Here is a 16,341-nt window from a genome sequence, read left to right as displayed (position 1 = left end):
TAGTCTAAAACATTAAATATAAGACTAAAACATAAATAATCCAATACTACTACTGCGGTCTAAGAGTTTAAAACAGTTCGACTCTTTTAATCTGAAAATAAATAAAGAACCTCCGGGAATGAAGAAACGGAGATCGACAAATGCTCAAATCACAAACCTGGAAAATTTGGGAAAACAACGGGGTCAGATTTACTGAGTAGAGTTTATATAACCATTTACATTTATTAAGTTAAAAATCTTTAAAACGTTTAATAAAACATTTTCATTATGGATTATCAATGAAACCCTAAACCACAATTCTAAATCCATTGTCGTGTCGGTGAGACGTATCTCAATAACCGATCCCCGACTATCACTTAATAAATAGTGAGCCCAGGAGACGTATCTTCCACCGGTGCCCTCACTAAGGTGAGACGTATCTCAAACCTACCTTAATACCATAATCATTACCGGTGCGCACGCAGTCCCGATGATGCCCATCGAGTAGCACGTTCCAAATCAAATCCACAATGCCGAAAACAATTCAAAAGCTGCTTTTATATATATATATATATATATATATATATATATATATATATATATATATATATATATATATATATATATATATATATATATATATATATATATATATATATATATATATATACAAAATATAACATTTGCTTAATAAAGAGGTAAATAGAGATATAAACTCACTACTTGCTATTCCACGTGAAACCTGGTAAGCAACCTAACTCTGATTCGCCTCTGAAGTACGAACAGTCGATGGGTCTAGACAAAGTATAATTAATAATTAAAAACAGACCCTAACTCTAGAAAGTACTAGACACCACATAGGATTTGCACAAACAACAAATCACAGTAAAACAATCCAGAGAAAACACAAAGCCCAAATCAATTATAATGTCCAACAATGCAGGTCTATTGAGTTCTCCCTTTAAAATCCATTTCAGAAAAATATTATTTAAATATTATTTAAATAATAAATTAAATCAATTTCCAAGTATTGGATTAGCCGAGTTACCGATAACTACCAAGCTACCTCACATGTCGGGCGACCCAAGTCTAACCCGACCCAAATATTTTATCAAAAATTTAAACCATTGTTTATAATTTCAAAATAATACTTATTGATAAAATAATAATTAAATATTAAAACGGAGCTCAATAGCTTAAAACACAAGTAACCAATAGTTACCGACAAATTACTTAACTAAAATAAATTAAGAAAATAAATTAAAAGCGAAATTGTAATTTAGCCAAATTGGCACATTAAGCCAATATTCAAAATAATAATAATTACCCGAGTAATTATATAATTATAGGAAAATAATATAAATATTGTTTCCCGATTATATTAATTATCAAAAACAATTTAAATTATAATCGCAACTAATCTATTTTTATTTTTAAAATAATGAGAACAATTAGTAATCTAGAAATCAAAACAATAATTGAAAGTTGTGTTCTTAAAGTTGGTATTTAATCAATTTAATGAATTTCAAGTTTTATATGTTTTAAATTATAAATTACTCTTGAAATAATTAATCAAAATAATAAACACACTATTAATTTTGATTTAAAAATAAAACACTTGAAAACTTAACCATACAAACAGCAACCAATTAAAGAAATTAGAGCCAACCATATTTGATATATATGTTATAATATGAAAAGGCCAACCAAAACAACCCAAGTCCATACACCAAAATATTATGAGAAAACAATGGCCATTATAATTAAAACAATGAATATTTGCCGTCCTTTTCAAAACCAAAAAAAAATGCATTACTAACCCAACAACACTTGAGTGGTACATTCACAGTTAATAAACATTAGATCATGTAAACCAAAGCAACGAGCAGAATATAAGGAAAACTGGAACCAATGACGAAACCGAACCCAATAATCACGAACAAAAGAATTGATCACAACACAGTAACTAAACAATCAAGAACAGTTTATGAATCATTAGCAAAACCTATTACGTCAATTTAACATCTCAAAATCATAATGAACAACATTAACAAGAAAAGAACAAATCGGCAGAAATCAAACCTTAACAAGGCATCCGTTTAAATTCAAAAAAGGTGAAACAACGGCGCGTATAACGAATAGATTACGTACCGAAATTACGATTTCAAATGTTAAGATTGTAGAGGATTGAGTCTACTACAGCTGAGACGAGACATAATCCAGTTTGATGCTAAAATGAACAAGAACGAGTTAAGAATCGAGACGTGACGATAATCGAACGAAACTGAAATTAAAAAGATAAACTTACGGGATTATTTCAGCAATTGGAGAGGAGTTTCGGACGTATGAAATCAGTGAATCATGAAGAAGAATATGACGGCTAGGGTTCGTAGTAACGAGATGGAATAGTTTTTTTTTTAAAAAAGAAGAAGAAAAGGAGACGCGTGAAAATCAAAGGGAAACGCAACAATATATACTGCTACACAAGATTTAGTTACTGCTTCAAATTATAGCACACATTAGAGGTGGGCTTTTCAATCCAAAAGAGAATGAGATGGGCTTATGTGGAAAACAAAAGTGAGTTAAGTCCATGCATGGCTTCCTTTACATGCATGGCACCTATTTTATAATTTTGTTTTTGAATAAACATAACTTTTAATAATAATAATAAAAAAAAATACGGGATATTACATTCTCCCCAATCTTATTAAAAATTCGTCCTCGAATTTAGAACGCAAAAACGACTAACGTAATATACAACATAAAATTACATACAAAATGCACATAACCAACGTAAATTCACGAACCAAATACCCAAGGTAATCAAGGACAGCAATAATAATAATTCTGCTTAACGAACTCCGTCTCTTAAAAATATTCCTCAACCAAGTAACCAATAAAACCAAAACCATACAGCAATTAAACTCTATCGAGTTCCATTTGAAAATATAATCCGGAAACCTTTAAAACCATTTGGTAAAACAACTTAAAAGAAAACAAAATGGTACTTAGCCGAGTCAAGCAAGACTTTCAAGTTTAAATCACGTGTCCGGCGACCCAAGTCAAATCCGAACCAGAGAAACCTCAATATAAACCAATGTTTAAAATTTGAAAATTCATTTGATAAAACAACATGAAGTTCGAAAAGCAACGGAACTCAACATTACTTAACTAGTCAGCAATTAATAACACGCACCCAGAGTGTCGGATAAAATCCAAATTAATAAACATGCTAAAAATGGCACCACAAGCCACAACATAAGAATTTCGTGCTTAATAACTTAAGCACTTGCATAAGCAAAACTCAACAGATTGTTCCTCGAACAAAACTCAATACCACAACTCATACACTAAACAATTTCAGATGGTCATGAAAAGTATCAAAACTAACTTTCACTTGACATAAACGATATCGTCATATCTAGTTGAAATCAAACGAGGAAAACAAACTCTCCTACAAAAATTTTGACTGAAAAGCTTAAGATAATCTAGAATAAAGCCTCAAATCTCTTGCAATGATAACTCCAAACAAAATTTCCACTCGGGAAGGTTAACACAAGACGATACACGCCGAAAATATATGGGGTATTACCTTATGAAAAAAAATCGACCTCAAATTTTAAATCTGAAACTGATTCGCAATTTAAACGGTCACAACATACATATGCAAAAAAAAAAAATAAAAAAAAAATAAAAAAAAATCTTATTCCAATAACTTGGTGCTCCAACGATTACTCGATCAACATAATGTGAATAATCAACAATTATCCAACTGAGAGCCACAATTACTCTTTACCAGAGTGGCTTCCAGAACCAGCTCGAATCCTAACGATTAACAAATCCTCAATATCAAAGTGCAAGAACACGCCCTAAGCTCGAACAATGGTTCTTATAATTCCAAACTCTATCGTCTCAAACAGAAAAACTGAAAACACAATCTAATATCATCTTGCGTTCTACACCACTCCTTCCCTTCCACTAATAGCAAGCTCTACATCAAAATAGACGATAACATCACTCAATAAACAACTAGATAATATTTCGGCCAAAATAATAACTACTAGGATTATTCGGTCCAACGATTAACACCAAATTCTATAATACCATCAACTTCGTGAATCATAAACACAAAAACTCTTACCGTCATTCAAAAGAAAATGTAAACTTATCTCACGAGAACAGAATCTCCAGATCAGTAATAAAATCTCAATCCTAATTATTTCTCCAACCATTCAAAAATAAATAGGTCGTAATAATCTAAGGTGACTAATCATCAACTTACATACTAACTATGTTTCACAGACTTAACTTTATTCCACACAAAAGATTCAATATCCGAACAAAACGATATCAAAACCCTCAATAATTAAACCATCAATCTACAGTGTCGACCAACCAACTTTGTTGTCGAATCTCACCAACACGATCATCGATTTTTTCAAATCAACTAGCCCATATATCCAAACTAAATTAATTTCTCAAAATTATTCCATTAGTTGACTACAACCTCGTATACAACAAAAAGTCGCCACGACCAATTTACGGATTGTTAGTTATGTTCAAAACTAAACTTATGGAAGTATAAAATTTTCTAATACGCGGAACATTTTATATTCAAAATTTTCCACTTTTTTTTTTAAAAAAAAAACCTTAACATTTTACACCTCCTTTTTATATACCAAAATCGAAGTACCTTTACCATTGGAAAATCATCAGTTTTGTAAACCCTTGATTTTTTTTAAATTATTTACATTTTTAAATTCGCATATTCCCCTTACTTTTTAATAAGTTTGCAAATTTATGAAACAGTTCAACTGACAAAACTTATGTTATCTTTAAATGAAACTTGTTAAAATAATTTATTATTTTTCGTAAAAATCAAACCATGGAAAAATCCTTCGTATTCAAATTACACATTGAAGTTTCAAAACATCCACAGTTTAAGTCGTTCTCAAATAAAAACACAATTTGAAGAAAATCGTTCAACCGAAAAATTTATTATTCCCCTTTTTAAATCAAATTTGATAAAATTCTTTTCTTTTCATCAGGACGTAAAAATTTAGCAATGCAAACCTCTTTGTTTTCGAAAATACCTTTATATCAATATACCGAAACATTTGAATAAACAACTTACTTTTAAAATTCCAGTGTAAAAAACATAAATGGAGCATAACCAAATCCCTTAATCTAACAATCCTCTAATCAAAATCGTAAATTTTCCACGAAAATTTTATAATCTACATATAATTATATACCTCACTTAGCACAACTAAATTCTCGCACGCAACCTTGAAATATTCCTTCAATTTCATACTTACAATCTACCGAATCATACGATACCACCAAAACAAATCAAAACAATATCTCCACTAAAACTCATAAGCATAAAGTAATATCCAATAAAACACCAAATAAACTGAAACTTAATTCAGAGAAAACAACAGATCACGTACATTTTTACAAAACTTACCACCAATTCCCGCATCATACTGAATCAACTTAATGAAAACACCAACGTATTAAATACACTGATTTATCATCTCGGGTCAGGATTTCCAATATACTTTTCCAGTATAATCAGAAACCACCAACCGTTCCAAGGAAGAAAAAAAAAATTCCCCCAACTTTCTCTATATCGAAACCACAGATTTCGACTCACAAACAAAACACCAAATCTATCGAAACTAAAAATGAAGACAAAGGCAACTAAGGTCTAAACAAAGATCTTACTCACAAATTAAGACCATACAACAAGTTAAGCCATCCATGACCACGTGAATTAATTCATCTCACGTGTTACTCCAAACGAAGAGACAAAATAAAAATAATTAAAATAGTTCAACCAAACATGACATTCAACAAAATCAGCCCAACATATTTAAAAGACCAAAATCAAGACATGCTACAACAAGCTTAAATTTTCGTATCAAAATCAAATTGCAATTATATCATCTTATAAGAGTGCACTTCAAAATTCATTTTGAAATTTAAAGTCAATCATAAAAAAATTCAAGTGCAAGTTTGAGCCTCATGGTTTTTTTTTTAAATTCATTTTCCGGAAAAACCTCCTTTACAAGTTAATTGCTCTAAAAGTACCCAAGTGTCTTAATTCGCAAAACCATCGAATTAGCCGAGTCATTACAACTTCCAAGCTCAACTCCTAAATTTGGATGACCCAAGTTAAACCCAAAACAACCGTTTATAAAACGTATTCTAAATACTTGTAAATCCGGAAAATGCACTTTAAAACAAAATCTCAATTTCTTTAAATAGGAAGCTCGACGTCATCCAAATAGCAACATAGGACTCATCACCCAAGTGAGGAAACAATTAATCTTTAACAAACTTTTAGAAAACACACACTTCGGCCATAACTAGCAAATCGAGTATGAAATCAACGACACTAAAGTGTAACAAACCACAACCTGATAAAATTACAAAAGTAATATTAATTCTTCAAAACAGTATCACCTTTCAAAATAATTTTATTACAAAAAAAATCACTCTTTTCGAATCATTTGTTAAAGTAAGTTTTGAATATGAGAAAAATTATTCTACTTGCAAAGTAATGAAAATCACCTTTTAGGGTATCATGCTCAGACTACTCATCTGACTTTTATGTCAAAACACCAGTTAGACCAGAAATAATTTTTCTTAAAGAATTACAAAACCAACACGTGGTCAGCAACATAAACTCACAAAACGTGATACAAGATTTTACGATCAAAATCATTTAAACCAGAACACAAGACCAAGTCTAACGAAATATTATTTTCAATAATTCATGTTCTCGGCCAAAGTCAAAACTACTCACTAAATAACCCAACGTTATTAACATCATTAAAGGCAACTAAGTCAAAAATTATCTTCCTGATAAAATGCAACATCAACAAGATAAGGTAAATAACATCATACCCAAGTATGAATTTAAACAAAATAACCAATATAAGATTTTCCGAGAAATCAAAACCCACAATAATCACCCAAGTGAAACAACAACAATTTAAAATGTTAGCATCAAATCAACATAATACAACTGACTCGACGCGATCCTATCGGTGTAGGCAGAAGGTTTTAAAAATCAAAAGATGACGTTTCAAAAGACAAGACTTGAATCTTATATCCGCAGTAGTTCCTATGACTCATTAACGACTTAACAGAGTAAACACATAGCATGCATATGGCCTTGGTTTGAAACCAAAGCTCTGATACCAAGTTTGTCACGACCCATTTTCATGAATCGTGACCGGCGCTAGGGTATGGGTATGGTTGTACCAAAACCCGTAGCTAGCCTTGCGGATAACCAATTTATAACATTTAAAATAATTAAACCTGCAGAAAATCACATGCTCGGGGGCAACCGAGACTTCAGCCTAATCTAGCAGTACAGTATAACAACATATATTTGAAATACGCTTATTGCAAATAATGTCTAACAGCATGGCAATATATATAATTCCATAAACACTGTAATCATGCTAAAGCGATAAATCATAGTTGAACTATATCAACAAACAATAGTCTAAAACATTAAGTATAAGACTAAAACATAAATAATCCAATACTACTACTGCGGTCTAAGAGTTTAAAACAGTTCGACTCTTTTAATCTGAAAATAAATAAAGAACCTCTGGGAATGAAGAAACGGAGATCGACAAATGCTCAAATCACAAACCTGGAAAATTTGGGAAAACAACGGGGTCAGATTTACTGAGTAGAGTTTATATAACCATTTACATTTATTAAGTTAAAAATCTTTAAAACGTTTAATAAAACATTTTCATTATGGATTATCAATGAAACCCTAAACCACAATTCTAAATCCATTGTCGTGTCGGTGAGACGTATCTCAATAACCGATCCCCGACTATCACTTAATAAATAGTGAGCCCAGGAGACGTATCTTCCACCGGTGCCCTCACTAAGGTGAGACGTATCTCAAACCTACCTTAATACCATAATCATTACCGGTGCGCACGCAGTCCCGATGATGCCCATCGAGTAGCACGTTCCAAATCAAATCCACAATGCCGAAAACAATTCAAAAGCTGCTTTTATATATATATATATATATATATATATATATATATATATATATATATATATATATATATTTACAAAATATAACATTTGCTTAATAAAGAGGTAAATAGAGATATAAACTCACTACTTGCTATTCCACGTGAAACCTGGTAAGCAACCTAACTCTGATTCGCCTCTGAAGTACGAACAGTCGATGGGTCTAGACAAAGTATAATTAATAATTAAAAACAGACCCTAACTCTAGAAAGTACTAGACACCACATAGGATTTGCACAAACAACAAATCACAGTAAAACAATCCAGAGAAAACACAAAGCCCAAATCAATTATAATGTCCAACAATGCAGGTCTATTGAGTTCTCCCTTTAAAATCCATTTCAGAAAAATATTATTTAAATATTATTTAAATAATAAATTAAATCAATTTCCAAGTATTGGATTAGCCGAGTTACCGATAACTACCAAGCTACCTCACATGTCGGGCGACCCAAGTCTAACCCGACCCAAATATTTTATCAAAAATTTAAACCATTGTTTATAATTTCAAAATAATACTTATTGATAAAATAATAATTAAATATTAAAACGGAGCTCAATAGCTTAAAACACAAGTAACCAATAGTTACCGACAAATTACTTAACTAAAATAAATTAAGAAAATAAATTAAAAGCGAAATTGTAATTTAGCCAAATTGGCACATTAAGCCAATATTCAAAATAATAATAATTACCCGAGTAATTATATAATTATAGGAAAATAATATAAATATTGTTTCCCGATTATATTAATTATCAAAAACAATTTAAATTATAATCGCAACTAATCTATTTTTATTTTTAAAATAATGAGAACAATTAGTAATCTAGAAATCAAAACAATAATTGAAAGTTGTGTTCTTAAAGTTGGTATTTAATCAATTTAATGAATTTCAAGTTTTATATGTTTTAAATTATAAATTACTCTTGAAATAATTAATCAAAATAATAAACACACTATTAATTTTGATTTAAAAATAAAACACTTGAAAACTTAACCATACAAACAGCAACCAATTAAAGAAATTAGAGCCAACCATATTTGATATATATGTTATAATATGAAAAGGCCAACCAAAACAACCCAAGTCCATACACCAAAATATTATGAGAAAACAATGGCCATTATAATTAAAACAATGAATATTTGCCGTCCTTTTCAAAACCAAAAAAAAATGCATTACTAACCCAACAACACTTGAGTGGTACATTCACAGTTAATAAACATTAGATCATGTAAACCAAAGCAACGAGCAGAATATAAGGAAAACTGGAACCAATGACGAAACCGAACCCAATAATCACGAACAAAAGAATTGATCACAACACAGTAACTAAACAATCAAGAACAGTTTATGAATCATTAGCAAAACCTATTACGTCAATTTAACATCTCAAAATCATAATGAACAACATTAACAAGAAAAGAACAAATCGGCAGAAATCAAACCTTAACAAGGCATCCGTTTAAATTCAAAAAAGGTGAAACAACGGCGCGTATAACGAATAGATTACGTACCGAAATTACGATTTCAAATGTTAAGATTGTAGAGGATTGAGTCTACTACAGCTGAGACGAGACATAATCCAGTTTGATGCTAAAATGAACAAGAACGAGTTAAGAATCGAGACGTGACGATAATCGAACGAAACTGAAATTAAAAAGATAAACTTACGGGATTATTTCAGCAATTGGAGAGGAGTTTCGGACGTATGAAATCAGTGAATCATGAAGAAGAATATGACGGCTAGGGTTCGTAGTAACGAGATGGAATAGTTTTTTTTTTAAAAAAGAAGAAGAAAAGGAGACGCGTGAAAATCAAAGGGAAACGCAACAATATATACTGCTACACAAGATTTAGTTACTGCTTCAAATTATAGCACACATTAGAGGTGGGCTTTTCAATCCAAAAGAGAATGAGATGGGCTTATGTGGAAAACAAAAGTGAGTTAAGTCCATGCATGGCTTCCTTTACATGCATGGCACCTATTTTATAATTTTGTTTTTGAATAAACATAACTTTTAATAATAATAATAAAAAAAAATACGGGATATTACATTTGATGCGCCTTGTCGATAGATTTACCAACCAAAATAAAAAAGATGAAAAGGAGTCGGTCATTTATTTAATTCTAAAGCAATAAAAAAGAAATGGCTACCGCCAACGGCAAAAATAAACCATTGACGGCAGCCGAAGCGAAAAACAAAGGAGAAACGCTTGACGGCTAGGGTTTTCTATTTGAGAGAGAGAGGAGAGAGGAAAAAAAGTTTAATAATTTTTGGGAAGTTTATCTTCTGGTTACCAAACACTTGAGTTAAAACTATAAATATTATTTGCATGCAAGATAAATGTATTATAACACCATTAGAATAGAAACATTTTGAATTTTATATAATTCATAAATTTAAATAAATTCCATCGTTTTGATAGAATAAAAAATCCTAAATTTTTAAAAAGATTCATCTTTCATAATTTTTCATCTGATCCCCTACCTCTTAAATGGTAAAATTGAAATCTATTATTTAAAAAGATAATAAATTATTTTAATTATGCTAAAAAAAATTATGTTCAATTAAAATTTATAAATTAAATAAAACTCATAAATCAAAAGGTGCCATATGTTTATTATGAAGCCACACCCATATCAAGAAAAACCAATGCAAGTTGGTGACCCAAATTTTAATTATTTAATTATATATTTACATAAATTATAAAAAAAATTATTTTATTTCAATATTTATATATTTTCACTTTATATCTCCTTTTCTGTATACATCCAAAATGAAAAACAAACAAAATAAAATGGCTTATGCAATATTGAGTAATGAATCAAGAGGAGGTGAATAGATTTTGTGTGAAACCATGTGTAGTTGTGGGAGCTTCATTGTCAGCAATGGGTTGCCAACCCCCCTTCTGCCTATACTTCCAAACCAAGTACAGTACTGTTCCTTATTATAATATTAATAATAATAATTTCATAACTATAGTATAAAACTATACTCTAAAATTATTTAATTATTTTTCATTCATTGTGCAAGGAAAAGTATCAAAATTAAATGAATTATAATGATCTGTATATCATAAGCCAAAAAGGTTATGTGTTTAGCAGAAAATTATATTAATTATGTGTGGACTTTTTAATTATACTCTACCAGCATTTATCTTTTAAAAAAATATATCTAGCAATTAATTTTTAGTCATTTTTTCACCAATCTGCTAAACATATGTATTAAATAAACTATATTTTATTTTTATAATTAAAAAAAAGGAGCCATTGTGGAAAGAAATAAAACCATAATCTAGCCAATTTCTGTTAAGCACTTATATTATTTGAGTTATAATTTAACTCATTGACAAATAAACTACACTTTATTTACAATTTTAATAAAATAATAATAATAGTGTATGCATAAGAATATTTATCTACGTCGAATCAAAATAATAAACTATAATTGTAATCCTACAATTATAAACATACTATTCTGTTTTATTAAAAATCTAATGATCGAACATGAAACACATTGGTCTGCTCAATTTTTAAGCCCAAAATGTTATTTCAAAATAGTAGAAATTCCGATACTAAAATGACCGGTTCATAAAAATTCAGATACTAAACTAACGGTTTGTAAAAATTCAGACATTACATGTATAATTTTCTGTTATTTAACACAATAGATTATAAAAAATACAGAACATTAAATTAAAATTACTGAGAGAGGCTTTAATACATATTTTAGAATTGAAGTTTTATGATTTCCAATGGTTTCAAATTGTTTAATTGAATAGTCAGAACTTCCATAATACCACCATCAAACTAGTCAGTCCACACCCACAGTATATAAATAACAGGAAATATCCCAGCTGTTATTTTCTATTTTTGTACTGTAAACTCCTTTATTTGAGTTTCTTGTTTTGATAATAAAGAAAATAAATTATGAGATTTAAATTTGAGGTGAATGTCATAATACTCTTCCCTTCCCTTTACATTAACTAAAAATAAATATTCATGAAAACTTGAATACATATATGAGTTCTTAATGATAAAGAAATTAGTAAAAGTTTCGAATTAATTAGGACATCTATAAAATATTTTTAATGAATTAATTAATATGTATTAATAATTTATAAAAATCAAAACCGCAACAAATTTTATTATTTGTGTTATTAATTAAATTATTGGATGGTAGCATTATATATTTTAATTTTAATTTTATCAAAAATCAACTTGTAAGTTTTTTAATCATGAAAGAAAAAGCGTTTGTGGAAGAAATTAAATACACGGTATAAAAAATATTGTTTAACACTTATTTCATTTGAAGTACATGTCATTGATATCAAAATGTAAATTTAATACTCATATGATAAATTCTGCAAGGATACTTTAACAATATTTTCCATCTTATAAGGACAAAGGGAATAGTAGTAATTATTTAGTTCAACAGATCAATGTTAATTGTTTTAATTTTCTGTTAGTTGATGCTAAAAAGAGTTGAAAATCAAAGTTCTTGAAAAAAGTTCAGAATTAATAAAAAAAATTAAAAAAATAATAATTGGAAATTATTAAAAAAAAAATTACTAATTGAATTCAGTACAAGTTAAAGGCACATTGAAATATTTTAAAATAGATTCACTTTACTTTATTATTAATAGATAAATTAATTGAATTTCATTATATTATAAAATTAAGGGATTTTTTTTTCAAAAATTATCTGAAAAAAATATGTATTGAACTACTGGGGCAAAACGTTAATATCACAAGATACTTAAATTTGCTTTTACCAAATACTGGATTAAAAAGCACAAACAAAACTAAAAATAAATCCATCTAAACTTGTTTAATTTTGGTATTAGTATGCCAAAGTACACCAAAAATTGAATAAACACAAAAAAACACGAAAAAACAATTTAAAAGACATCTAATAAACACTTAAAGAACAATGCATAACATTCAATATAATTAAATATATGCGAAAAAGATTAAAAATATGAAAAACAATAAAAAAAGAAATCTTAAAATACTCAGATAATAAAATCAACCAAATCAATAGTCCACTAATTAACGGTGAGCGTACTACGTGTTGACCATGTGATGGTTGTAAAAAAATTCGTCTAAATTTCAGCGACCGATATTGGACTTCAATTTCTTATTGTTGATTATTTTTAGTGTTTTAATGTTTTTCTAAATAATATTTTTGTAATCTTTGGTAGGAGAGGAAAGTCCGGATGGAAATGCATGGTTTTCTAAGATGTCTTTTACTCCAATGTTACAATTCTGAATAGTTCTAATTTTTGTCGTTTTTAATTAAAAATTAAAAAAAGGATCAAACATGAAGTGTAATTTTTATAATTTTACATTAATTTTAATAAATAAAGTATAGAGATAAAAAATGATGTACTTTTGGCTAGGATCAAAGAAATTATAATAAGAAATATAAAGAATTTAATGAATCCCATTGATTTTTATGGGATAAAATTTACTAACATTTCAATATAATAACTGAAAAATTCTTAGCAATGGTAGAAAAGTGATGAAACTCTTGATGACCCTTATCTCACTGATTTTGTGACAGTCAATTACAGAAAAATCCACAGTAAATATAATCTGACAAAAATACCCTCAAAGAAGATAAGTGGTCAAAGTGGTCCAATTCCAGGGTCAATTGACAAAAGATAGATATAATGGTCATTTAGATTAGATAACACAAAACATTGTGATTTGTGCCCTCTCTCCTATCAACCTAAAATACTAGAAATGACTGCATCACAACCTGTAAGCATCTTTTTACTCTACAAATTGTAGCAGTAAACCAAAATTAGTATTTATTTGCTTTCTCATACAGTCATCTGAGGTCACCAATTTAAACATTAATTATCCCAAATTCAAATTCTTTCAAATAATTAGTATTAAATTTAACAACCTGATTAAGCTAATTTGGTAAACAATTATTTTTAAAAGGAAAATATTAACGTTTTGGAAATAATTCAACAGATTCAACTACTAACTTAACCAATTCAATAAAAAAAAAACAAGTATGTATTTGCAATATTTTTCAGTTTAATTGGATTAATTTACATTTTTTATTTTTATTTTAAAAAATTAAATTGACTTTCATTTCCTTATCGAACCAATTAAACCTACCAATCCGGTTTAATTCTTGTATCATTCGGAAAGGAGGGATTCTTTTCCGTACTAGTAGGCGAATTTTAACAGAATGTTGTCTGACACTTGTATCATTTGAGTTATAGTTCGTAACTATACATTTTAGTTCTTAAAACACTGAAAAAGGCATCTAATTTGCTTCATACAATTTAATTAACTGAAGTGCAAAATCAAATTTAAAAAAAAAAACACATTAAGAAATTAGATTAAAATATTAATAACATTTAATGCTGTTGAGCACACCAGATCCATATAGAGCTAGCTCACCTGCAATGGTTGAATGGAATCTCTTTCTCTCTCTTTCACCATGTGAGATCACACATCAAAATCCCATCATAATTTTCAGTCACCCAAAAATCAAGAAAACCCACAAACAAAAATCAAGAAACAAAAAAATTCAGTTGGATCAACATCAAAATCTCTCTATATTTATCATAATTCATAACAGTTTCATTACTTAAACAAGATCCCAAAAAATCTAGCCCAAGAAAACAAAAACAAAATACAACTTCAAAATGTAAAAAATAAAAATAAAAAAACTATAGTCTATCAAACTATTTTATATACATGTGTATTAATCTCTTCTTCTTCCTCCTTAGATTCCAAGAAAATGCCTAGAAATTTGCTTTCTTGAAAGCAAAATCACCCAAGAAAAAGAAAATCAAGAAAACTATTTATAGTTTCAAGATTCAATATTTTTTAAACTTTTTTTTGGGTGGTTTTTATTTTCAAGAATCACTATAATCTCTCCAACAAATGAGCATAGTGACACACCTCCTCATGATATAAAATCTAGCTCTTTGTTCTTTAACTAATCTTGCACATTTTCTTGTGAAAGAACACCTTCTTTGAGATGTTGATGATGAGCTTTTCATGAGTGGAGAAATTGAAGATCTTGTACTTCTTGATGACCCTTCTTTTTTGGATAGCTTCCATTTTTCATCAAAGTAAAACTGTGGTGGTGCACTTGAACTATGAGTGAGATGAGTAGCCATATAGGAATTTTACCAATTTACCTAAATTCAACAAAAAATTTGAGAATTTGTTGAAAATGCTCAAAGAAATGGTCTTTTTGGGTTGGTTTCAAATGAGTTTCATAAGGGTTTCAAATGGGTTTCGAAAGGGATTCAAGTGGTTTCCAGAGGTTTTCAAGTGGTTTCAGTTGTGAAGAAATTATTACAGAGCAAAACTGAAATGTGAGTTAATAATGAAAGAAGAGAGTAGTGGTGAGTTAGGGTTAGTATTTATAATAAGTTAAGTGAAAATGGTGGCAGATGGGTGTGGCAGTGGGTATCACCTGGGCCTTCATTGCCTCGAGAGGCCCACCATTAATAATTAATAATTTTATTTTTAATATTTTTGGGTAATTTTTTTATTAATTATGGGGAAAAATTGAAGTATATTTGAGGAGTGTTCCCGATACACACGTCATGAGGGTATTAATGAGAAATGGTGAATTGAATGCAGGAAATCTCAGTGATGTGTGGGGGCTGTTATGTAAGTAAAAATAAAAAGTAAGTAACACTGTAAAAAAGTTGAAATTGAAAAAGAATAGTTTTAGTAAAAGTTCAGTTTGGCCCTTTAATTTAAAATTAGAGATCAAAAGAGTCCAAATTTGTAGCCTTTTTAAAAAAGACTTATCACTTTATTAGTATTTTGATGTTGGAATGGGTGTAACTGATCTCAAATCGACAAACTGAGTGTGTTTTTTAAACTACAAACTACTAATATTCATTTGATTTTTTATTTTAAATTAGAAAAATTTATAGCTTAAAAATTACGAAAGATAGTGTTTTAAAATCAAACGTCGCCGGTATATACTTACGAGTTCATCAGTTCAATCACCAATTTAACTTGTTAAACAAAAAACAATATTTTTCTCATATATTTATTTTTCTGGCCTGCATTTGCATGTGAAGTATTGGTTGATAGAGCTAGAAGTTGTCTCTTAAACTAAAATTTGGTTTTGATTTCATAAGATCTACTTGTATATAGTTGCCGGCGTATTATTATTTTTTAAATAATACATTGCACAATAATTTAAATTTATTACTAAATATTCTCTGATTTAAGTAACATTTTTTTATTATTAAATTATATCTGTAGAAATAAAATACCAAT

General features: G+C 29.0%; 1 protein-coding gene and 2 long non-coding RNA genes across 3 annotated transcripts; all 3 read right to left on the bottom strand.

Moving 5' to 3' along the window:
* Positions 1-48: 48 nt before the first annotated feature.
* LOC126661212 (uncharacterized) lies at positions 49-2,621 on the bottom strand. The gene is made up of 4 exons (XR_007635548.2): positions 2,288-2,621; positions 2,131-2,209; positions 700-774; positions 49-157 (listed from the first exon to the last, which is right to left on the bottom strand). It is a non-coding gene; the product is annotated as an uncharacterized LOC126661212 (long non-coding RNA).
* A 5,508-nt stretch (positions 2,622-8,129) lies between these two features.
* LOC130014770 (uncharacterized) lies at positions 8,130-10,068 on the bottom strand. Its single transcript, XR_008789642.1, has 3 exons — positions 9,735-10,068; positions 9,578-9,656; positions 8,130-8,221 (listed from the first exon to the last, which is right to left on the bottom strand). It is a non-coding gene; the product is annotated as an uncharacterized LOC130014770 (long non-coding RNA).
* A 4,553-nt stretch (positions 10,069-14,621) lies between these two features.
* On the bottom strand, positions 14,622-15,445 carry LOC126660827 (small polypeptide DEVIL 11-like). Its single transcript, XM_050354519.2, has one exon. It carries the CDS (start codon positions 15,213-15,215, stop codon positions 14,949-14,951), a length of 267 nt encoding a protein of 88 aa, XP_050210476.1. The 5' UTR covers positions 15,216-15,445; the 3' UTR covers positions 14,622-14,948.
* Positions 15,446-16,341: the final 896 nt, after the last annotated feature.

The sequence above is a fragment of the Mercurialis annua genome, linkage group LG8, assembly GCF_937616625.2.
Source record: "Mercurialis annua linkage group LG8, ddMerAnnu1.2, whole genome shotgun sequence".
Classification (NCBI taxonomy): domain Eukaryota; kingdom Viridiplantae; phylum Streptophyta; class Magnoliopsida; order Malpighiales; family Euphorbiaceae; genus Mercurialis; species Mercurialis annua.
This window is presented reverse-complemented; position numbering and strand designations above follow the sequence as displayed.

Coding starts and splice junctions, on each gene's coding strand:
- LOC126660827 (XM_050354519.2), bottom strand. CDS start 15,215: ATGGCTACTCATCTCACTCATAGTTCAAGTGCACCACCACAGTTTTAC.